Source organism: Pelodiscus sinensis, chromosome 12 (assembly GCF_052426305.1).
Source record: "Pelodiscus sinensis isolate ZL-2025 chromosome 12, ASM5242630v1, whole genome shotgun sequence".
In the NCBI taxonomy this organism is placed as follows: domain Eukaryota; kingdom Metazoa; phylum Chordata; order Testudines; family Trionychidae; genus Pelodiscus; species Pelodiscus sinensis.
The window spans coordinates 6742858-6767682 of record NC_143063.1 but is presented as its reverse complement, the minus strand read 5'-3'; the positions used below and the strand labels follow the sequence as shown (position 1 = coordinate 6767682).

The following is a 24825-nucleotide window of genomic DNA, read 5'->3' as shown; positions in this document are numbered from 1 at the left end:
CAACCCATCTGCTTCCTTCTCCCATGCCTGACAGGGAGATTGCTCCAAGTTCTCCTTATGGAGATACTAACATTTCAAGATGTTCTTTGACATTTCTAACATTTCCATTTGTGTGCAAAATAGCTTATTCATATCTGTTCTTTGAAAGCATTTTGCAGTGCCATGGCAACAGGAGCACTGTGAGAACAAAGCATGATTTATACGACTCTTATCTTTAATGATCTTCCCCATTGCTATTCTGATCTTCACACTACAACAGACATGTTCTCTGTTGTCATGTGTGGTCAAATGTTAACATGCTGAGTGTACCGCATGAACCTTTTATTACACCCGGGTAGGGTCTTATTTAAAAATTAACAGAACAACCGTAAGGGGGTGAAAAGTCCCATCACAGAGCCTGTTTTAGAACAAGACCGCGGTCTCAGTGAGTATTTGCCATTTTGATTTTGAATAACAGGAAAAGTTAATCACTGGGCAGCACTGAGGACCCAGGACTAGAAGAGCAAGTTACACAGGGGCTCCCGATTACATCCCAGCACCTTTTGTCCTGGATCACTTTGTGTCTTAAACTTTGCTACAATCTGGCTGAAGTGCTGGTGGCCTTTCTGGGACAGGTCCGTATTCAGGACATTTGCAGGGCAGCGACGTGGTCCTCCGTGCACACCTTTTTGGCGCTTTACACCATCTCCCAGTAGGCATGGGACTATGCAGCACTTGGCAGAGCTGCCCGACAATCCGTGACCAGCTGAGGTCCCACTTCTCCTCAGTACAAACTGCGGGTAAGTCACGTATCGGAATGCACATGAACCATCGCCCAACACGGTTACTTCCCTTTCGTAACTGTTGTTCTTCGAGATGTGTTGCTCGTGTCCATTCCAGACCCTCCTGCCTCGCCTCTGTTGGACTGCTCTGGCAAGAAGGAGCTGAGCAGGAGTCAAATCGGCAGGGGTATAGAGCGAGTGCCACAGCCGACCCAAACGTGTAGCACCAGGGAAAGCCTTCCGATGGCCGTGCACGCAGCTTGTACGGGAATGCACGAGCAATCCCTCAAAGAAGAATTCTCCTTTCTGCATGTGCACAGGAATGAAATCTGGACTGTGGAATTATCAGCACGATTGTGCCAGTGCTAGGCTAGGAATTTTAAAAGCAGCTTTAAAGACTCAATCCCCGTCCAGATCACGTCTCAGCCGTTTGAGCAAGATGGCAACTTCCCATTTTCTATATTCAGACACACATGAGCACATTATGCATTTGGAGTTTCCACGTTCTCTGAGATCCCATTAAGTTTTCAATTCCTGGTTTCTCTGTCAGTCATGACGACCGGTCGCTGGTGGGGGAATTATTCACCATAAGTTGTTTACTGAAATTTGTCCCCATTGAAACCGGTGACATGACAGACAGGAGTGACGTGTGCTTACTGGCAAGCGATGAATCACCTCTAAGGTGTACACGGGGAGTGTGATCTTGCAGCTGGCAAATGGCTTTCTGCCTGCATGCAGACCACAGACCCAGCCTGGAAAAAAGCACATGCAGATGGAGAAAAAAAGGCACAAAGAAGGCTGAAGCATATGGTCAACCAATAGCTTGTCCCTCAAACACTTCCAGCAACATGCCCAAACCATTATTCTGAGAGTGTTTGTTTCCAAGCCTTCCTCTCAGCTCCACTGGCAACAGACCAAAGTTGAATAGCACACCTCCGCCCTGCCTACCGCAGCCAATGAGTCTGGCTCATTATTCATGTATTATGTGGTGTTATGATTGTGTTACAGCATATATATTCATTGGGTGTCAATTAGAGTTCATCTGTAGGATTATAAAAGTATAAGCTAGTTCCAAATACAGCGCCATGTACTAGACATGAGTAAGACCAACTGAAACACAAGAACCTGTAGGTCGCACACATTAGCTTAGCGATTTTAGGCCTTGGAGACGAGAAATGAGGACATGAATTACCAGAAAATAACCCAAAGTCCGAAGATTATGGGAAAAGAGGCACCAAGTGATGATATTGGGCAAAATTACCCAGAAGATTAATATTAGATCATGAAAATTCTAAAAAGATGCATCTGCTTCAGACATTGTATTAATCATGGGATTCACGTTGTACACCGGTGCTAATGAGAATAAAGGGAACTTACCCAGCCTGTAGAAAATTGGGGTCCCTTATGCTTCCAGGGACAGACCAATAAAAGAAGGTGGGCACTTTTTTGGACATGCTCAGAACACACGTATAGACAAATTCACATTGTAATAAGCGGATGCCCAGAATGGGAAAACTGAACTCCCTATGGGAGACTCTAGCAGGAGCCATCACTCTAGTGACGATCAGGTCATGAGACAGCCAACAAACCTAACATCCACAGTAGGCAGTCAACAGTCAGTAGGCCAAATGCAGTTTGCCGGGGATAGCCTCTGGTGGGCTGCTGCTGCTGTACTTACCTGCACCTCTGCAGGTACGGACAGCCACAGATTGCTGTTCCTGGCCAATCGGAGCTTTGGGAAGAGGTGTCCTGGTCCCTGTCACTTCCCACTTGCCCTAGGAAGGGCAATCTGCAGCCAACAGAACCTGCAAAAACCCGTACCTGCGGCTGTGCAGGTAAATACAGCGGTGGCAGCCCGTCAGGGGTTAACCCTGGAGAGTCGCCGCCATCTCATTGCCCACTTCCGTCCAACACTATTGCATGGATGTCAGAATTACTGTACTAGTAACTTGTGTCTCGGTCTGCATGGAATTTCTAGGCACTTGGGCAATCAAAACGTTAACTGTAACTTCAATAAAACTTGTAAAATAGGGACCTTGTACTGGGACTGCTTGTGTGTGTATCACCTTTGGTCTTTGTACCTCCCGAGAGACTGTCACTCTGAAGCAAGTGATTTTCACTCTATTAAGTATGAAACTGGAGCCACCAGAGCACCCCCACCCCCACCCCGGTGATGTTTTAACACCACATTACACACAGAAGCAAAATGCAGGACAATGTAGCACTTTAAAGACTAACAAGATGGTTTATTAGATGATGAGCTTTCGTGGGCCAGACCCACTTCCTCAGATCAAAAAATTTTTGATCTGAGGATGTGGGTCTGGCCCACGAAAGCTCATCATCTAATAAACCATCTTGTTAGTCTTTAAAGTGCTACATTGTCCTGCATTTTGCTCAGCTACCCCAGACTAACACGGCTACACCTCTATCACTACATTACACACAGTTACTTTTAAATAAAACAAAAGAACGTTCCCCCGTGGCCCTCCCTGGAGGGGCTGCACCAATGGCGAGCCACAGATCCCAGCTTTCAGCAAGAGCAGAAGCCAGCCAGAGCCCATATGGAGCTGGGCACACTGGTGCTCTTTGTGCATCACAAGCTGCCTGCTTGGCAGAACAAACGCCAGTTCTTAAGGTTGATCCATAAGCTGTTTATGGTTTGGGGCCTCTGCATCTCAGAGATCACCTTTCCCTACTGCTCCAACAGGGCAGTCAAGAGCAGCTGAGCTGCCTGGCTGTACGTTTGCAAGAGGAAAGGCCCACTCTCTACAACAGAGCTAGGCCAATGTCAACCTAACTCTATCAGTGTCTGCTCCCACAAGTCTCAGTCACCCACTACATCACCTTAAGAACTCCTTTGCTAGAGGCCTAGTATGTAGGTTGGTGTAGCTATGGCAACACAGGGTCCGTGTAAACAACATTACTTACATTACCTGTTGCCTCCATGTAGGGTACACAGCTGGAGTCCTCCTTGTCCTGGGGGCAGACAGCCCCAGCTGATGAAGAGCTCCACGCAGCAGCGCACTAGGAGGGACAGTAGCAGGGTCCACACCAAGGCCAGGAGGGTACGAACTGACTTTTATGGGGCAAATGGCTTTAGCGCTCAGCCTGGGGGAAGGGAGCGCCAGCTCTCAGCCTGGGGTAGGGGGGTGCCAGCAGTCAATGTCCCACCATGCCTCACACAGCTAAGGCAGTGGAAGTGCTCCTGGTGAGGATGTGCACTGCACACCGAAGCAGCACGCTGTGGACACGAAGCATGGCTTTGCTTACTGCAGTGACTATACGCCAACTTAAGCGTGACATTCCCTTCATGCTGAAATCTGCTTCTCCTCTAGGCCCGCACCCAGAGTTTACTGGCACTGGTCACGTCCTCACTGTTGAAGTGTCAGTGCGTCGGAGGGAGTCCGTGACCAGTCAACATGGTCGAGATCACCAAAAACCTTTACAAAGACCCCTTCTTTCTCCTAGGGTATGTCTAGACTACATGCCTCTGTCGCCAGAGGCATGTAGATTAGGCTACCAGACATAGTAAAATGAAGCGGTGATTTAAATAATCGCCACTTTATTTAAATTTACATGGCTGCCGCGCTGAGCCGACAAACAGCTGATCAGCTGTTTGTCGGCTCAGCGCGATAGTCTGGACGCGCGGGTGTCGACATCAAAGGTATTTGTCGACCACCCAGGTATACCTCCTGGGATGAGGTTTACCTGGGTGGTCGACAAATACCTTTGATGTCGACACCTGCGCGTCCAGACTATCGCGCTGAGCCGACAAACAGATGATCAGCTGTTTGTCGGCTCAGCGCGGCAGCCATGTAAATTTAAATGAAGCGGCAATTATTTAAATCGCCGCTTCATTTTACTATGTCTGGTAGCCTAATCTACATGCCTCTGGCGACAGAGGCATGTAGTCTAGACATACCCCTAGGGAAGGCAAGGCCATTTGAGGCAAGCTGAAAGGATCCTCTATTGCACTCCGGCTTTTTTTCAAACGGGGTGGTTTGAAAGGGAAGTGCTCTGAGTGTGGTAGGATTCGTTATCATTAGCGGATGGGCATATAGTGCGGCAGTAGCTTTTGTACATGCTCTGAGAGAACACGGTAGGTGCATTTTTGTAAGTAACTAAGTTACTGATGCAACCAACCATTTTATCCCCATGGAACTTCGCGGATGAATAACAAACAGCAAAAAAACTGCAGCCATTGAAATTCACGCCAAAAGAAGCATACAGGATCAAATGGTCCAAGGGATGGGCAATGGGATACACAGCAGTTCATCTTTAGGCTGCAGGTTCAAGTCCAGCCCAGGAGGGTACTGGCCTTAAGGATATGTCTACACTGCAATTTGACCCCCATGGCTGGCCTATCCCAGTTACCTCAGGCTCATGAGGCTCAGGTGAAGGGGCAGTTTAACTGCCGTGTCGATGTTAAGGCTGCACCCAAGCTATGGGACCCTCTTACCTGACACGGTCCTACAGTCTAGGCCCCAGCCTAAGCCCAGAGAAATTCACCACAACTGGACACCACAAACCTGAGTCAGCTGGCACAGGCCAGCCACGGGTGTTTAACTGCAGTGCAGACAAAGCTCTGCAAATGAGTTCATGGTCTCGGCCCAGTTCCTAGTGGACACGTGTCCAGACCTGCCCCTCACTGACACTCGGAAGAGAAGGTAGAATTAACCTGTCAGCCCTTAGAGCTGGGCAGTCTTCAATGTAGAGGGGAAAGGTGCAATTCATGGCTGAGCTGTTAGCGCATGGCCCTCCAGATAGGAGCCTGGCACAGCCCCCTGCTACACAGCCTGCGTCCTTTCCTCAAGCTGCTGCACCTATGCTTTGAGGTCTCCGTTCAACTCCTGGTGTGTCAACCGCAGAGCAGAGTAGCAGCAACATTTCATTTTGCAAATGAAAGCTCTTTTTCAGTCAACAGACACTCAAAGCGACAGTATAAAATACCCTTTTGCAAGCCCCTACGGGCATGCACGTCGCTAGGCAAAGTAAGCACAGGGCCTGCTGGCTGAAACCTTTGTCCCCAGTCCTCCCAGCTCCTGTCTCTAGGACCATCTCCGGTAACACTGTGGCTTAATTAGGGCCCTTAGTCTGGTATGCTGTTGCATTAGGTGCTGTGCATACACATAGTAAGAGACCCCTCTTTCCCTAAAGAGTTTCTAACAGACACATATAGGAGGGAAACAGAGATAGAGGCAGGGTTATAGGACTTGCTCAAGGACACATTGCACAACAGTGGCAGAGTCAGAAACAGACCCTATTCTTCTGCTAAGTCCCAGTCTGGTGCTCTTGCCACAAGGCCTTTGTGGTCCTACGAACCGTACTCCAGCACGCAGGCCTCCCGACTTCCCTGGCAGCCAGTGGAGGAGTCACAGTTGGTGGGAGCGGGCCATGGGGCAGAAGCTCTCTTTTCTACCTATTTGTAAAGCACCATCAAATCAACACTGAGGGTAGAAGTCCAGAAGCTCTCCAAGTGATAGTTTTCAAAGAGAGCGATCCTAACAGCAAATGAAAAAACTCCCATGTAGGTATCAGCTCAGGTAAAGGTCAGTATTCCTAGCGAAGGCAGGTTGCAACAGGGGCTGCAACAGGGGCAGCCGAACAGGGAGCCAGGGGGCCATGGCCCCATCACTTTTCGAAGTGGGAGGACTACGTGTACCCACTTGGGAGGGGAGCAGACAGGAGAGAGTGGGACCTCCGGGAAAGAGGCAGCGTCAGGGCAGAGGTTGAGGGAAAGGCTGGTGCTAGGGAGAGGCCTCGGGGGCTGGGGTAAGGCTACAGTTCAGGTTCTGGTGCCCCCCTTCACACTTTTGGGGGGCTTCCACTGCTCCTGATACTGCAAACAGCAAAGCTTGCTGTGGACAGCTTTCACACTGCCCTGATGTTTTGCTGCTTCAGGGAAGGAGGGATCGGGAAGGACTCCAAGGCACCGGCCTGTACCGTGTCCAGAAGTGGGAGTGTCGCACTGGCGGTACACAGAGTGCTGGGGATGGTGGCGTGTCCTACTCACTTGACATGCCACAGTGGGGACTGCTGGGCTGCCCCCGGCATTCGGAAGCAGAACACTTCCGAGAGAGGAGGGTTCATTAGCGGGCAATAGCAGTCCACCCTCGAGGGAGAGAGCGCGCTGCTGGGACCAGCTCTAGACGGGAGACAAGCTGAAATGTTTCTCATCTTCATAACATCTCCCTTAGACATGCCGCTGAAGTCGTGTGTGGAAACCACGTTACCATCAGAATCCCCCGTCCCACGGCAGATTCAGGCCACATCCTTTTCCTACGTAACCACTTAAAACATCCCGGCCTCACGCCACCTACAGAGCCAGCCCAGCCTGAGCTGCTGGGCACCCTCAGCTCTTACTGGTGTCCCCAGAGGCACCCAGCAACTCATGGGATCGGGGCCTTAGTCCTTGTCTGCACTTACCAGAAGAGCCACACTGCAGGGACCAATCTCCCGGAGGATGATTTAGTGAGTCTACTAGGGATGAAAAAAATCCCAGTTAACCGGTTAAACGTTAGGTCAACCCAACATTTAACCAGTTAACCGAGTAAGTCCTGGCCCTGGCCCCAGAGCTCCTGGCAGGGGCAGCCCTTCACCCACAGCTGGCTGCGCGTGGGGGCTGCTCCCAAGCACCGGTTAACCAGTACCCGGTAGGATTAACTGGTTACCCGTTCACAACTCTAGTAAAGACCCGCTAAATCGACTGCTGATCACGCTCCTGTGGACTCCTGGACACCACCGGAGTGTGAAGAGTAAGGGGAGTTGACAGGGGAGTTTCTGCCATCAACCCCCCAGCAATGGGGACGCCGCCATAACGCAAACTAAGGTACATCGACTCCAGCTACATTATTCACGTAGCTGGAGTTGGGTATCTTTAGTTCAGCATTGTTCCCTAATGCAGGCCTGGCCTAAGACTGCTTTTTTAATGGCAGGATTCACATTTTCCTGCCTGAAGCACCATGCACATTTGCAGGGCTGGAGAAATAAGTCCATTGTGGGAGGAGAGATACATACTGAAATCTCCTACTGTAAAGGCCTTCGAAAGGCGCAACAGGGTTACCAATAAACCACTGCCCATTGAACAAGGCCAGGCTCTGAAGTCTGAGTGCACTGTGCCATCCCTCAACCCACGGCAGTCCACTTAGGTCTAGAACCCAGCCAAAAGCAATCTGGATAGAAGGCGTGTTTCTGTCAGTGCACAGAAGCCAATACTGCAGGCCCACAAGCCATGAGTGTGAAACCTTTGGGATGTTAATTATGCCAGCTGGTCCAAAGTCTTTGCAGCATGTTACAACAATAAACAGAAATGGGTGTTTGCTGTAGAAACAGAAATGAGTGCGGGTTTGTAAGGATGCTCTGCGCACCACACTATATGCAAGGGGAGGAGATTTTTTTGGAACATGCACTTGCAGAACCACATCTGCTTTAACCATCTGAGTGCCTATTCCCAACCAAGATTAACATGGCTTTCCGGAGATTTGCCAACGGCCAGCACCGGAAGTGACTGGCTTTAAGCACTCCTGAGAACTCAGACTGAAAAAGATAAAGTCCTACCGGTTTAAGGATTTTAAACTGATGACTATCTTTCTGTATCCGTGTCCACATACAAAGGGCATGTCTACACAGCAGGACTAAAGCCAAAATAAGCTACGAAACTTGAGCTACATTAATTGCATAGTGTAAGTCGAAATAGCTTATTTCGGCTTTTGGCGCTGTCTACACAGTAGAAAGTCCAAGAAAGAGCACTCTTCCTCCGACTTCCCTTACTCTTTGTGAAATGAAGGTTACAGGGGTTGGAGAAAGAAGTCCTCCAGCTCGACATTATTTCAACACTATGTCGAAGTAACCGCTTGTAGTATAGACGCAGATGATGTTATTTTGTAATCACGTCAGTTACTCCGAAAGAACACTGCTTTGTAGACATAGCGTGAGTGTAAAATGCTGCACAACGAACATTCAGTTTCCAGCCCCCTTTGTTTTCCCCCCTGTGGCTGTCTGACATGCTTCTCAAGTGGGCCCTGCCACTTTCCCGGAATCATTCCTGCTTCCTCCCAGGGGTGACTCAGTGGCTGACTATGCCAATTAATGCCAATGCTGCTGCTGCTTCTTTAATGCCAGCTTGAAAGGGAGGGAGAAATCGGCTGCCAGCTTCCCTCCCCCCCGCCACACACACAGTCATGTTTCATTCTCCAAAGCCTGACAACCAGAGCCCTTCCAGCCCATCCCCCCAACCCACTCTGTGCATAAAAAGCTCTTGCAGATGCAACAGGCAGCCATTGTGCTCCAAACCCGCAGGAAGCCACAGGCAGCTGTATTCTTGCTCGAGTGCGGCAAGTGGGTGCACACATTCTGAACATGCAGAACACACAGGCAAGCAGCGTACTTTACCTTCCAGTCTGGCGGTAACTGGGCACCAAATCCCAGAGCAGGAAACATTTTGTCTCTTAAAAAACAAACACCCAGAAAACGTCACTGAGTTTGCGTCCGCTCCCCAAACGCAAAATAACACTTCTTCACTTGTGGAAGGGCTTATGATTCTGGAAGGGGGTCAGCACTGGCAGTGGTCACTAAACACAGTGGGAGCTGCAGATCTGTGGCACCTTCCCACAGTCATTCCTAAGCATACCCCAAATCACGAGATTATCTTTGTACCATCTCATGAAGCTTAGGCCACGCGGCATGGAGCCTTTATTAGCCTTTGGGCTTTTCGCCCTTCTAAGGGTCACGTTCTAAGCTTTGCTCTGTCGTCACCAGAGCTAGAAATTGCTTCTCTCAAGTCATAGCTGAGATTCTCAGCGCACTTCAGAACTGCTGGAGTTTGGGCTTTAAGAAAAGCACCAGCTAGTGCAAAGGTCCCTACTGTAGACATGAGAGCTGGCAGCACATCTCCCAGGGTCAGGCATCAATAGTGCATCCAGTGTTAGAGCGCTGACATGCCTGTGGTTGATTATTAATTGAATGCTACCCTATAGGAGCACACCACAGGTTTAGTCAAGGGACATGGGCATGTGTTTGCGCAGCTCTTTGTGGTAAAAGATACTGGGCGGAGGGCATCTGCTTTTCAACAAGCAGCCCCCACGCTTAAGGGTTTGTCTACGTGGAGCAGCAATGCGTGCTAAGCGGAGGTGAGTTATGAAGTGCGCTCATACACTGCTCACTGGCCCGTGTAGACTCTGCCTAGAGCTGACAACTTTCTACCTGCACAGAACTTGTGCTCTGCCCCTTCTTTGAGGCCCTTCCCATGCCCCCCACCCCCTCTGAGGTCCTGCTCTCACTCCGGCCCCTCTTCCTGTCGCTACCACTCCCCACGCTCCCTCCCTGGCTCCTTTTCGCTAGCAGAGGCTCAGAGGGCTGGGGTGTAGGCTCTGAGCTGGGGCCAGAAAGGAGGCATTCAGCGTGCAGCGGGGGATTTCAGGCAGAGGCAGTGGGGAGGGGTGCAGGGCTTGGGGTGCAATAGGAGGCTCCGAGCGTAGGGATTTGGGTATGGGAGGGTGCTCCTGGCTGAGGCAGTGGGTTGGGGTGTGGGCGGAGGTATGGGCTCTGGGCTGGTGATGTGTGTTCTGGGGTGGGGCCAGAGAAGAGTGGCTCGAGGTGCAGAAGGGGGCTCCCGGCTGAGCCAGTGGGTTGGAGTGCAGGTGGGCTGAGGATTCAGGATGAGGGGCTTGGAGGGCAGGAGGGATATCAAGGCTGGGGAAGGGCCCTAGGTCAGGGTCAGGGTGGGACTTATCTCAAGCAGCTCCTGGAAGCAGCAGCATGTCCCCCCGTGACTCCAGATCCTATGTGGAGGTGCAGACAGGCAGCTCTGTGCACTGCTCTGTTCACAGGCCCCACCTCCACAGCTTCCATTGGATGGAGGACCCAGCCAATGGGAGCTGTGTGGGTGGTGCTTGGGGGGAGCAGCCTGCAGCATCACCTGGTTGCCCCTACATGTAGGAGTCAGAGGGGGAACATGCCAGCTGTTTCCCGAGAGCCAGGGGGAGGCTAGCAGGAAGTGCTGACCAGAGCTACCATGTTCCCTTATCGACTGAGTGTTCCAGTCCAAAACCGGAGACCTGGTCACCCTGACTTTGCCGGTGCTCACTAGTGGCTCCTTAACAGTGCTCCAGGAGGGACAACGTTGGTATAACACTCAAGCATGGGCTTAGACACACACAGCCCACAAGTCCCAGTCCCACAGCACCAGGCTGAGTGTGCAGGGTAGACTTACCCTGCAGTGGGCTAATGCTTGATCTTTGAGACTGTGAGGGCATATGGGATTATTTTTGACACCCCATTTAGGCTTGAATTCCCTCTCCTTGAAAGAAGAAAAGAGATTCTCTTCTGTATTTATTAGAATTTTCATCCATTTGCATCCTCAGATCTCAAAGAGCATCATCTAAGTGGGTCAAACCCCATTTTGCAGATGGGGAACCTAAGGCACAGAGCAGGGAAATGACTAGCCCAAGGTCTCATGGCAAGCAAAGTGCAGGGTGAAGTGCCCCACTCTAAGGCTGTGTCTAGACTACATGGCTCCCTCGATGGAGCCATGTAGATTAGGCTGATCGGCAGAGGGAAATGAATTTAAATTTAAATGGCTGCCGCGCTGAGCCGACCTGAAAGCCCTTTATCGACCTCCCCGTTATGCCTGGTAGGATGAGGTTTACTGGGGAGGTCGATAAAGGGCTTTCATGTCGGCAGGGGAGCGTCCAGACTGCCCCGTTCTGCCGACAAACAGCCGATCGGCAGAGCGGGGCAGCCATTTAAATTTAAATGAAGCCGTGATTATTTAAATCTCGGCTTCATTTCCCTTTGCCGAACAAACAAATCTACATGGCTCCGTCGACGGAGCCACGTAGTCTAGACGTACTCTAATAGACAGACCATGCTAGGCCAGGCACCTGTGATCCAAATGGAAGAGGCAGTACTTACGAGTCATAGTCCTGAATGATCTGTCCAACAGCCCAAATAGCTGACAAATATTCGTTTGTTCCCATGGGATTGATATAGTGCAACGAGGAGGGGTCTCGCGGATTCCCATTGGATGCTGTGAAGTCAATTCCAACCTGAATAAGAAGATAGAAGCACAGACCTTATAAACCCAGCTAACTGGTCTATGGACCAGACAGAGAGCTTCACTGCTGTCCCCTTCGCCCATGATGAATATTTACTTCATTTTCACGTGGGATCAGCAAAGTCATTTGGACAACACAAAGAACCGCACAAGCAAAATTTCTGAAAGTTTCTAGAAGTGCGATTCTTTTGAACTGGCTTTCCACAAAGCTTTGTTGATTAAAACCAGAGTCTATTCAGTCTAGGTTGTATATACTCTGAGTGGGTCTACATTTTTCAAAAGGGGCCATTGTTTTGGGGGTATCAGTCATTTTTGGATGTCCAATTTTGAAGACCGTGAGACTAATTCCCAGAGGTGCCATGCACCAGTGGTGCTTGCTGAAGATAATTTTCATTTCAGGCTCTCAGATACTGTGGAAAAAAATCAGGCCAAAATAAGATAATCCAGATAATCTGGGGAAAAAATCAGGGCAAAGATACAGCTGATTAAGTCGGGTACCAAAAAATAAAGCATCTCAAGTCAGTGACCACTTCTTAGAATCTTTGGATTGAGCTCCCCATGTTCCTCTGTGCTCCCTATATACAGCCTGACCTAGAAAGATGGAGATGCCAGAAGTGTTCCTCAGTGTTTTCTACCTTGTCTGCTCCCAAGTGCTCAGCCCAGGAAGAAACTCCATGAGCCAAATTCAGTGGTGTTCTCCCAGAGCTGAAACTAACGCTTCCTGTTCAGAGAAAGAGGAGAAATCCCACTGGTGGCCTAGCAAACCTCGCACAACTGGGCCAAATCCAGAGGTAATGTAAGTGATGGCACAAGTGGCACCTCAATCCACTTATGCCAATTTACACCAGGGATCAGCCTGGCTCAGGAAAGTTCAGTTTTCCTTATCTTTTCTTTGGAGGTGTCACCTAGCACCAGTACTTCCAGGTCCCTGATAGGATAGAAATGCTGCCCAGCAAGGTTACTAGCAGAGGGAACTGTGGGAACTGCCTCTTATTACTCCAGTGTTTTGGTTCAGGAGGCAAACAAGGGAAAGGAAGGATGCACAGATAAGCACAGCAGCGTTAAGCTAATCTGTTAGCTGGGGCCTGGCCAGCTCCGATTTTATCCAGAATGGTTTGCTGATCCGTAAGTCAGATGCAACAACGCTTTGGACAAAGAAACGCAAAGGGAAACAAAAGGTTCCATGCTCTAGGCTCTATGACCGCGGAGGCCATGGGCGGCGGCGGCGCGGCCGTAAGCGGCGTGCTGGGCGCGCCAGTTCAAAAGAGCGCCGGGGAGCCAGGAGAGAGGGAGGAAGCGGGGGCCGTATTAAATCGGAACACAGGCCGCAATTGGCCCACGGGCCGGACTTTGGACATGCCTGCACTAGGACAAAGGAAGGAAACTTGTGTCTCCTGGCTCTGACTTCTCTCACGTCTCGAGTGTGTCTGTACAGACAAACTCCATCAATGCCTGCAGCATCACTCGTGGAAGATGAATGGGAACCAAGTGGGTAACAGCTGAGGAGCGTTTTGTTTTAAGTTGTAAATCTCTTAAATGTAAAGCAACTGGATGGGCTAGGAAGTGCCATTTTTGGAACCCCATTTCCTGCCCCTTTTCAGCACCAGCCTCCTCTTTCAGTTATTTGTGGCCTCCGTTGACACCACATGATCTTCAGGGTGGTAACAGGCCTTTGTTGACAGGCAACTTTTCAAAATTCTGGGTTCCCTCTCTGCAGCGGCTCCGCAAGTCAGCATCCAGAGGTGCTGCTGGTATTCCATGCCTGCCACGTAATACGTGAAGAACGAGCCTCCCTGTCTGAACCACTAATCAAAGAAATACTCCCTTTGAAAAAAACCAAACGAAGCTGGCCAATTACCACTAGATCGTTAAACTATGGGGTGGATTTCAGCTTTTCATGCTAATGTACACAAGAGTTTGGTGGTACCAACAAACTTAGCCATTTTCCCTTTTGTTCACTCTGTCGCTCTAAGACCTTAACACAACAGTTGAGCTGCATATAAAAAGCTCTTGCATTCATTTCTGTTTCTATGGTAACGCTTCCTCAACACCCCCCCCCCCATTCATACCCCACCCCCAGCCTCCTATGTCTTTTTAGACAACAAATAAAAATTGACATGCTGCATGCACACACAGATCTCTAGACACTGTACTAAAAAAAGGAATTTTCAGAAATTAAAGGGCTGGAGAAAAAAACATCCATTTTATTAAGCGGTTAAACTCAAGGGCTGTCATTTCCTCAAGTTGCTCCAGACACATCACAGGTAAACTGGATCAAACAGGAGGGGCTAAAAATGCAAATGGAAACACCCGTTATGTGCAAAGAGTACATCAGCAACATTCCGAATGAGCGGATTTCATTCAAAATCAGATCAGCTTTTCTAGGCAAAATTACTATAGATCCAATCAGTGACTGAGAGTCGCAGAAAGGGATCTAAAGCTTCAGCTGGGTTAGAATAAAGCATCAAAGAACTTGGAGACATCTCTGAATTTTTCTGGCCTGCAGGAGTTTTCTGGAACTCTCTCCCAAAACAGCTCTCTTCCACGTAAGCTTTCCAAGGCTTCCTGGTTCATCTTCAGGCACACAAGGCTCCAAGAACACAATTGTTTATCATATTTTACAAGACATCTGCTTTTAGCCAGAACCAAGGATGTGCAGAGGCAGTTGCCAATGTGAAAAATAATGGAGAGATTAATGGTACTTTTTCAAGCCCCCAAACACAGGCTTGGTAGTTTTGAGTGAAGGTTCTAGGGGAAGTTTGATTTTCATTGATCTTGAAAACTGCTCCCTGGCTCTAGCGGAAAAAGAAAATTATCTCTGCTCCCACCTAAATCAGTAGGTAGCATAGTGGAGTATCTGGAAATGCACACATGACAAAGATCACATGTATTCTAATTTCTGTCTGGGTTTCAAATTGTGCAAACCAGAACTACAGGACTTTTGCCTGGGGCTTCAATAAAGATTGGTCACATATCAGAAAGTTAACAGCCCAACTAGAAATTGAGCCAAACAAAAGGTAGCTCAGCTCATCCAAACATGCAGGCCCAAAATGAAACAGAGTGAGGAGGTGCGGCACCTCTTGCACTCTTGCAGAGGAAGCAAGAAAAAAAAAAAAAGAGACTACTCCAGCATTTAATATTCCCTCTGGGGCATCTGGTATTGGCCACTGTCAGCAGACAGGATACTGGACTAGATGGACCTTTGGTCTGACCCCGTATGGCTGTTCTTATGACTGTATTGGGAAGAGGCTGGGGTCTTGGACCTTGGAGGACAACTGTGAGGCATACTGACTGATAAACAGCTGAGAGCATCAGTCACACACCCACTTACTTACGAACCTAAGAGGTGTGAACTGGAGAAATTCCAGGCAGCAGGCAGACTTTGAGAGACTTGAAATGGTTGGGTCTCCAGAAAAACTTCAACATGGACACATGAACAGAAATGCTTGGGTAACTGTTGACCTAAGTCAGCACTGAAAGGATGTGAATCCAAACCCAGCTCCTGATGAGGTTTCACTGGGCAAACCAGTCGCTATCCTGATGCAGCTTGCAGTTGTTAGAAATTGCAAGAAGTTGCATTGGCAAGAACAAAAAAAAAAAAAATCACAATGCACGAGGGTAAGTTGTGTTTCCACTAGGGGTTTCTGTCAGTACCAACACATCCACGTAGCTCTGATGGCGGTTAAAGTCCTCGACAAAGCCTAACGATGCAGAATGAAGACAAAGGCTCGTAGCTACTATAAAGACAAACAATCTAGGCTGCAATAGGAAAGCTAGCCAGGCCCATCTCCATGGCTAAGTAATGGGCTTTTAAAACATTGGCCCAATGCTTGTTAATGCACAGAGCCAACGCAGAGCTCCCTACTAATTAAATTTTTAATGTGTTACAGTTGATGGCCAAAAAGCAACAAAAACTTACAGTAAACATTAACTGGCAGCCCCCAAGGATGTAGTCCAGGAAGGAGTAATCTCTGGTTATCTGAAAGAAAGAGGAAAGACTTTGAAAACTGCATTTCAGCACCTCTGACAAAATCCTGGAAGGCTTAAGAAAAGGAGTCATGTAATGTATTTATTTTTATTTATTTAAAATATTTTTACCCCGCCTCGCTACTTAAAATATTCGAGGAGGCTTACAGCATTTTTTAAAAATTGTCAGAGAAGCTAACATTTTGGTCTCTGAGCTCTGCAATGCTTTACTCCCGTGAAGAAGCAAAAGTGGAGAAACATCTGGATTTCTCAAGGGACCTTTCATGTCTACATCACGGGCGCTGACTGGCATCTTGGCTGACACAGTAGGATTGTCCTGGGCACCTCCCGAGCTAAAAACGAGACATGAAATTATGGCTCTATCCCGGTTCAGATCGTAAGGATTGCTGGGAGAGTAGGACGTTTTATTTACGGCACCATGGGGTACTGCGCACATCCTTGCATCCGACACCAGGTCAGAGCCAACCCAGAAACTGTACAACTCCCAACTCCACACTGCCCTTCTTACCAGCTTCTTCCCCACCTGCTTTTGTGTGGATGCCAACCATTTTAGACAGTTGTTAAACAGAACAGAGAGCTCTGCTCCTTCTCAGGAAGATTACCAAGAGAAAGCAGGGGGTGGACCATTGCAGCTTGCCACCAGGCGCGAAAACCATGGGAAATGCCAGAGGAGGAAGCATAAACATGTCTATTCATGCTGTCTTGCTCCACAGCAACCTCTGATAATCCATGCTCTGCCTAATTCTACTGTAGCACCATGATTGAGTATTGCACACAATGTATCTCCACCATTTACTATTGCTGGGAGAGTCAGGGAGCATCACCTTACTAGCAAATTTGCATCAGTAGATCCCTTCCTGTATTTTCTAGTGGGATTCTGCACCTGCACTCATCTTCAATAGGGACTTCCCCCCTCCCCCCAACAGACAGGGATCTTTGCTTTTCAAAAAGCTTTGCACTTACTTTGCAGGATTTCACAAGGATGATGCCAGAGTTCTTGTAATTCTTTTTCTTCTTTTGTTTTTTGGGGTTAATGCAATCTAATTCTAGCTGTAATGAACAAGATGCACAACACACAGTGTGAAAGCAAAGTTCCAATAAGGGCTGGCCATCCCATTCAGCCTAGAATAGCTACCGCGGCAGTCTGGAATTTACAGACATGCTAGCTGATTGGTTACCTAAGAACTTCTCAGCCAACAGCAAAGTCTGCCAGTGAAAGCCAGTTGCCGCAACAACCAAAACCAGCTCACAATAATTAATAGTTAATACCAAATTATTCTTCATTTTAATAATTTTCATCTTTAAAACAATAAATGTTTTACCCCTCTAGACAGGAATGAACCTTATAGATTTTCACCATTTGTAGAGCCCTGCGTGGATACAAAATTTGCATCCACATCCATATCTGCAAAAATGAGTCATAGACACCTGCATGCACATCCACAAAGGTGGATGGATATCTGTGGATATAAAGCAGATATCTCCAAATGTGCAAGGTTCTAGATAAAAAAAATTGTATCTGGCTCCACCTCTGCATCCATACCCGCAGATATAAAGCAAATATCTGCAGATCTGTAGGTCTCTAACCATTTGACAGTGACGGGAAATGGGGCACAGAAGCTGAGGCCCATTTGGGTGACCTCCAGTTTTTGAGTATCCACCTGGAAACACCTTTGGCCTGATTTTCAGAGGTGCCCCCTAATTTCTGTCCCCAACGTGGCCTGAGAGGAAGCCATTGCAGGTGGGGAAACGGGGCAGCCTTCTTTGGGACTTTAACAACCTGTTCCATTGCAATAGAACCCATTTGTTCTTCAGAAACCTATTCAATCCAGCAGCGATTTTTCAGCAGCAGCTGGATAGGGAGAGACTCCCGCCTCCCAGCTTTTCCTTCAGGGTTCTAATGGTTGGTCACCCTCACTTAAAATTTGTGTGATTTTGCATTGCCTCAGCCTTCAACCCCAGAGTCTGGTTATCGTTTTTTTTGTCTAAGTAGCTGCCTTCAAACAGGAATCTCTTCGTCATGCAGGTATGTGTAGTGTGTGATTAAGTCACTTTGAACCTTTTGGGTGCATCTACACTGCGCGGCTTAACTCGAAATAAGCCACGCAAACTGAGCTACGACAATTGGGTATCTTATTTTGAAACAGCTTATTTCGAAATAGGGAGCATCTCTACTGCACTTATTTTGAAATAGAGCGCTCTTCCTCCGACTTCCCTTATTCCTTGTACAATGAAAGTTACAGGAGTCCAAGTAAGAAGTTGTCCAGCTTGCCAGTGTTTTGACACTATTTCGCAATAACTGCCTGCTGGGTAGACATGAACTAAGTTTCGGAATAGCGCTCGTAATTTCGAAATAGTGTTACAGTGTAGATGTACCTTTTCTTGGATACATTAAATAGATTGAGCTACACTGTGAGGCAAGTTTCCCAGACCACAAATCAGCCTTGTAGCTCTTTTCTGAAATATATTCCCAATTTCCACAGCTTTTTTTGGGAAGCGAGGACATGTGGATGCAGTTTTCCAGTAATGGCCATACACTGAGGTAACACTATCTCCCTACTACTCAAGGTTCACTTGCTTTACATTCAACTACTGTTTGTTAAGCGGAGTGCTGTGCTAATGCCAGTGCTGCAGGTTTTGAAAAGCCAAAACAGTATGTAAAGGAGAATAAAAAACCCAGAGGTTGAGCTCCCCTCCCACCCTTTCCCCAGGCAGGACTCTACAGACACGGTTGTCATGAGAATTGTTAGTGGCTGGGGTCTCATCCAGTCTGAGTATCAGTGCGTGACAGGCTCGGTGGCCACACCAAGTCTCCGTGTGATGGCAAAGCCAAAGAGGGTCATGGTGCTACATACCCAGGAGTTCCCAGAACGACTTCTCAGCTCCCAGGAAGGCCCATAGAGAGAATGTTCAGTGGCCCGTGGGCATGCAAAGCCATACGCTCTCTTGGTGAACCACCGTTGCCCATCCATGGCTCCCTTTCTCTAGCAGCCCACACAATTCAACTGCCAAGCCAACCCCCTGACTAGAGTTAACACACAGTCAGGTCACAGAATCAGACCCAGGGTCAGACATGGCCACCTGTCTCGGAATGAGACTGCCTGTCTTTGGGGGAGATCCTGCCACCTCAGCTAACCTGAGCTTCTGTCGCAGCCAAAATGGTGCCTCACCCCCTTCTCTAGAGATTCTGTGAAAGTGCCCAGGGGTCTCACTGTTTAGAACGTGGCTCTACTGACTGACACAGTCATTTCCTTCCTCAGTGTCGACTCACTGGCTCCTCATCTCTGCTCTCTCTGGAGGCGGAATAATTCCCTTTCATCGGAGAGCCTGTTGCTTTGAAGGGCCAATCATCTCCTCTCTTCCCCCGCTTACATCCCTTTAGCTCCCTCGGCTTCCAATGTCTTGAATTCCAGCCTTGCCTCATTTTTTCTGTCCTTTAGTTTCTTCACCTTCCTTCCCCAGACCCAGGGCCAGAACTGCAGGCAGAGTTACACGCAGAGCAGCAGGGTTCTGGTTAGCAACACTGCTGGTCAGCTTTTATTAGTGCTCTGCATTTCCTGTCCCTAGCTGCAGGGTTCTGGATGCAAACAGCATGCAGATGTGCTCTCTATGTTAAATGGCATCATGCTGCAGGCAACCAGACTGGGTATAGCCTCCCCTGGGCTTGCTTAGGGGTTCGTTCTCAGGTTGGAATTTGCCAAGTAAAGCAGGTTCATGGAACACAAGTAACTCAGCCCAGGCCAGAGGCGCTTACAAAGGAAAGGTGCCCAACATGGCAGTTAACAGAGCGGAAGGGAGAGATTATTGTTGCTGAAGCTGGAACTCTTCACAGAATACAGTGGGAAGCCAGCACGGCCATGTGATGTACAAGTACCGATCTCTAATTATACCAGAGCCACTGTAATCACTGAATTGCCTAAACCACTAACTCACTGTCTGCTGAGCAAGGCCATTTTTCATTTGACAACACAACACAAAAAACTATACAAAACCCCCCTATGAGTATGGAAAGCAGTGGAATTGGCAACCCTGCATGTGAGCAATGGTAAACAAAACCATGCATAGCACCCTGATGGGCCGCACAAACCTAGAGGCTCTCGCCAAGATCAGAATGTCATTCTCCGAAGCGGTGGATATTCTCATAAGTAAAAGACTGTCCTGAATCTAACTGTGTCTACGGTATAAGAGTGCTATTATCCGCATTGTACAGACGGGGTTTGGCGACAGAGAGGTTAAATGACTTGCCCAAGCTCTCACAGGGGGTCTGTGGCAGAGGAGCTGGCACCTGCATTAGGAAGGTAGGATAAGGGACTACCTAAAGACCAGGCAGTGCAGCTTCCAGTGGCCTAGAGGCTAGGCTAGGCTATCAGATCAACCTGCAGATCACAAGGTGGTAAGTTCAAGTTCTACCTGCTTCAGGAGAGATCAGATCTCCTGAGACCCAACTTTAACCACAAGAATATCCTTCTTCTCTGCAGTATCACCTTATCTCTACAAACAGCACCTCAGAGCCAACAACTACCAGGGGCACGTCAAACTGCACAGTATGGGGGACTGCTGGCACAGGCAGGAGCTCAAGTAACTCCTGCTCAGGGAGAAGGGCTAAGAGCAAGACTGAGGAAAGTGGCATGACTAGGTCAGTGAGGATCCATAAGATCAGCAGGTACCATTCCAGACAGTCAATCAGACCTCGGCTCAGTGCAAACTGGATCAAAACTGAGCTGCCTGAAGCACTGTAGCTCTCACAGCTTTTGTAAATAAAAGTATATTTGGCCAAGTATGCCAGGAATCTTGTAGGTCAAGCACCAGAATGAAATCCCAGGACAGGAAATGACTAACTGAATAGTTTCCAGTTATTTTAATGAGAAATAAACCCTCCAAGCTGCGTTGGTTGTGGAGAGACCGTGGCCAGAGGATGGAGCACAGGCTGGGACATTTAGCTACAGAAGACTCCGTAGCATTCGGGAGATGGTTAGAACCAAGCTGATCTCTTATGCACTGCAGTGAGCAGACTTCGGGTGAGGCTACCCAGCCGCTGGGATGCAGAATTCCCAGACTGGGTACACAAGCTAGCTCTGCTTGAAGTAGCACCTCGAAATAGCAGCGTAGCCACAGTGGCAAAAGTGGTGGTGTGAGTTAGCTGCCCAAATATACTCCCAGGAGAAGGGAGGGAGCTGTAGTCAGGAGGGTAGCTCATGCCATGATGCTGATGTTAGTGCAATTGCTCAAACAGAGCTAGTGTGTGTATGTCTGCCCCAGCTGGGTAACACGACCCTTCCACTCCAGCCACAAGGGCAGTCTTCCAGAGGCTTTGTACAGACAAACACACTTTCCACATGCCAGGAGACTGCCCTACGTTAGTGGCTGCCTCTGAAAGCGCACTTTGGTAACAGACCCAAACAAAACAGAGGTGCCTGTTTGGTATTTCCACCCTTTGCTTAAAAGCGTCTCTCAATCTTGTTATCTTGCAGCACTGCTGTAGTGGACTGGGGCGTGCGCTTTCCTTAAGCCACACACTTAGGGTGTGTCTAGACTACATGCCTCTGTCATCAGAGGCATGTAGATTAGACACATAGGCAAAGGCAAATGAAGCCACGATTTAAATGATAGCGGCTTCATTTACATTTACATGGCTGCCGCGCTGAGCCGACAAACAGCTGATCAGCTGTTTGTCGGCTCGTGCGCTAGTCTGGACGTTCCCCTGCCGACATCAAAGCCCTTTGTCGGCAGCCCCGGTAAACCTCATCCCACGCGGAATAACGGGGCTGCCGACAAAGGGCTTTGATGTCGGCAGGGGAGTGTCCAGACTAGCGCGCTGAGCGGACAAACAGCTGATCAGCTGTTTTTCGGCTCAGCGCGGCAGCCATGTAAATGTAAATGAAGCCGCGATCATTTAAATTGCGGCTTCATTTCCCTTTGCCTATGTGTCTAATCTACATGCCTCTGACGACAGAGGCATGTAGTCTAGACACAGCCTCAGATGTAGCAAACACACTTTCCAGGATTCAGCGCAGATGCAAGAGGATGGGCCAAGCATACGTTCTTTCCAGTCCTTTCAGGATATTCCCTACTGGTTCAAAGAGGGACAAAATGACGGGCATTAGCCCACTGAGGACTTGGCAGCAAGAGCACACAATACAGCCAAGAAGTCTGGGCTTGTGCTACTCTGTGCATTCAAGTCCAGCTGTCAAAGGAGATGGACACTGGCTGGGTGTTAGGTTGTTCATGAATTACAATCTCCACTCGGATTCAGAGTCAGCCGTTTACAGTACAAGTGGCATTTTCAGTTATATTCAAACAAGTGCAAAATGAAATGAGAATCAGACATCTCTAAAATCCCCCAAGAGAATCCAAATGAGGAAAGGCTGACAGAGCAATCCAACTGGAACACGCAAGATGCAAGGGCAGCTCACTGCACCACCCAATTTCATGCATGTGAGATCATGGCCAGAGTTCCACTTCTCTGTTGAGCTTCATTGAGGCCGCACAAGTCAGTATACTTCAATGCCTCAGTTTCCCCATCTGTAAAACAGGGACTTCTGCTCACCCACTCGCAGAGGCATTTGCAGGGGGCTAATTAAGGCCTGCACAGGACTTGGAAGGGGGCTGGCACTCAGGGAAGTGTTTAGCATTAAGGTTACTAAAGGGCAAGTGGGCTTTGCAGCTACTGCAATGAGTTGGGATTCAGGGGAAATAGGCTCAATTTCTAGCTCTGACAGACTTTTTGGGCAGGTCACTGTCCATCTGCGCTCCTCGTATAGGATCATTCTTCCCTTCTCCCACCCTGTCTTGTCTATTTAAACAGTGAGTTCTTTGGGGCGAGCACTGTCTCTCCCTGCGTGAGCATGGGCACTGGCTCTAGAGGTGCATTTTCCAGCTCAGGCACCATAGCCAGGCTAATTCTGACTGAATAGCAGCCTAGCCATGAAGGCGCAGGCAGCCGGTGGCCCAGCTACTCACTCAGGGTGACTCCTACTGCCAGGGCTACCCTTCTATTTGTAGTGTGTTAACTCAGAATTAGCATGCTATGTTGCCTGGAGCTGGAGGTGTGCATGTCCCCAATGTGCATAGCGACTGCCCACAATAAGGCCTGCTCTGGGTTAAATGCAATACAAATAAATAATAGTAACCCAGACCCCACTGGCAGCAATGGGAGTCCGTTGTATGAACTTACTTGACTCTGCAACTATTTTATGGAGTCCCAATTTTTTTCCCCCCAGGACAATTCCATATCTAAAAGAAGCCCCTAAAATCTCAGTCGGGCTAGAGAAACATTGCAGCATCATGTTGCACCACAGCTGCAGTATGACATGGGAGTAGCATCACCCCTTCTGGGATGACACAAAACACAGCCCGTGCAGCAGAGAGCCGGGTCAGCCACAGAGCACTTCCAGCACAACAGGCTGAGAAACAAGGACAGGAGACTGTTAGCAAAGGAGGCGGCAAAAATCTGCAGAAAGGGCTAGTGGCTGTGGGTGCCCAACTTCAGACACTGGAGAGGGGCCTGATTTTCAGAGGGCTGAGGGCTTTAACGTTGTTTTAAAGCATGAAGCCACTCATGGGAAGAGCCGCTTTTGAAACCCTTAGCCAAGGAGACAGCGGGCTGCTCCTCCCCACGCCACCGTTCTAAAACCCGGCGGTGTTTCAGCACTTACCGGAAAGGCATCTTGAGCTTCACACATCTTGGCCACAGAGGTCTCAAACTCCCCAATGAAGTCGTGCCCACCGTCACTGTCGTAATCGTAGCACATGACCTGGGGGAGAGGAGGGAAGTGGTCGTTCTCATGCACGGCACAGGCACTGGGCTTACTTGTGGTTAGACGAGTCACATTTATGTGTTACTCGAACCTTCAGATCTGTCCCCCTTTTGCTTCCTCCCCCCACCGACAGCACCTCCTGAAGGCCCTGGGTCACAACAGCTTTTAGTCAGCCAAGGAAGGCAGAGCCTAGCTCCTCGGATCCCAGCAGCAACAACCCTGCCGTGGCCACCAGGGCATGGATGGGCCTCCAGAGACTGACTCTGGAGGCCCCCTCCTCTGGGGCAGGGATCAGTGCTTAATTTGTGCCGGTGCCTGCCAGGGCTGCGCCCCGGCACCTCTTGGCTAGGCATGTCTTGAGCTCTGACACCGAACTGCTTGTGCCCCAGAACCTCTTTCATTACAATTCAGCACTGGGCTGGGCCTATTACTAGAGATTTCCTACCAGCAGCAGGAGTAGAAGGAGCGCTGGTGCAGGCTAGACAGTGCTTTCCCCATCAGCATGTGATCCAGCTTACTCAGAGCAGAGTTCAATGGTTATTAAACCACCAACAGCAACCAGTGCACTGACACCGGTCCACACTAGTAATTTCCAACTGTTCAGTTTCAGATTGTTCTAAAAGCTTCTCCCCACCCATGTTTATATTATGTAGTGAGGTACTATGTGTACTGCCCCTCCCGAATTGCCACGGATGTACACTGTAACAACCGAAACATTTGAGTTTTAAAACTGGAACAGGCAGTCGCTACTTAGTAGTGACTGAACAATCTCATCCTCTTTTCCAGATCCAAGTGTTGCCAGAGCGTGTGGCAATGCAACAGTCCAGCGCTGTCACTCACTCCTTGTGCTAACTGTAAAGGCTTTTTATTACAGGCGGAGCTGGTAGTACCACCCATCATTACGATTGCCTCGCATTTCCTATTAGAAAGCCCTATATCCAGTTGCTTGTAACGTTGCCAAACTGTAACTACTTCAACTGAAACTTTTTAATTTCAGGTGTGTCTGCCCCAGGCTCAATTTTTCTGAAAATTTTTAGCCAAAATGGCTCGGCAGTTTTCAGCAATGAGGTTTGAGAACATACTGTTTTACTTATGGTAAACGTTGGTGAGCTTTTCTTTGCTTTGGACCAGAGACTTGAAATTGGGCAGAGATGGTGACCTTTGTGGCAGGGATGCTATTCGCTGTCCCTTGAAAATCTGCCACAATTTTAAGCCCTTGAAAAAAATAAATGTAAGACTTTGCATATGCTCAGTAGAGACTTGCTAG

At 48.8% G+C, this 24825-nt stretch overlaps 1 protein-coding gene across 5 annotated transcripts in view; it reads right to left on the bottom strand.

The window, feature by feature from the left end:
- The window catches only part of CPNE2 (copine 2), a 162839-nt gene that overhangs the window by 38515 nt on the left and 99499 nt on the right, over positions 1-24825 (bottom strand). For 4 of the 5 annotated variants that reach the window (XM_075940373.2, XM_075940372.2, XM_075940374.2 and 1 more), the window contains 6 exons: positions 23457-23555; positions 16765-16851; positions 15734-15793; positions 11673-11806; positions 9153-9207; positions 3690-3785 (listed from right to left, as the gene is read on the bottom strand). In XM_075940373.2, the coding sequence (XP_075796488.1) occupies positions 3690-3785; positions 9153-9207; positions 11673-11806; positions 15734-15793; positions 16765-16851; positions 23457-23555 (531 nt within the window). The remainder of the gene's footprint in view (positions 1-3689; positions 3786-9152; positions 9208-11672; positions 11807-15733; positions 15794-16764; positions 16852-23456; positions 23556-24825) is intronic. The other variant, XM_006121032.5, reaches the window with a different exon arrangement.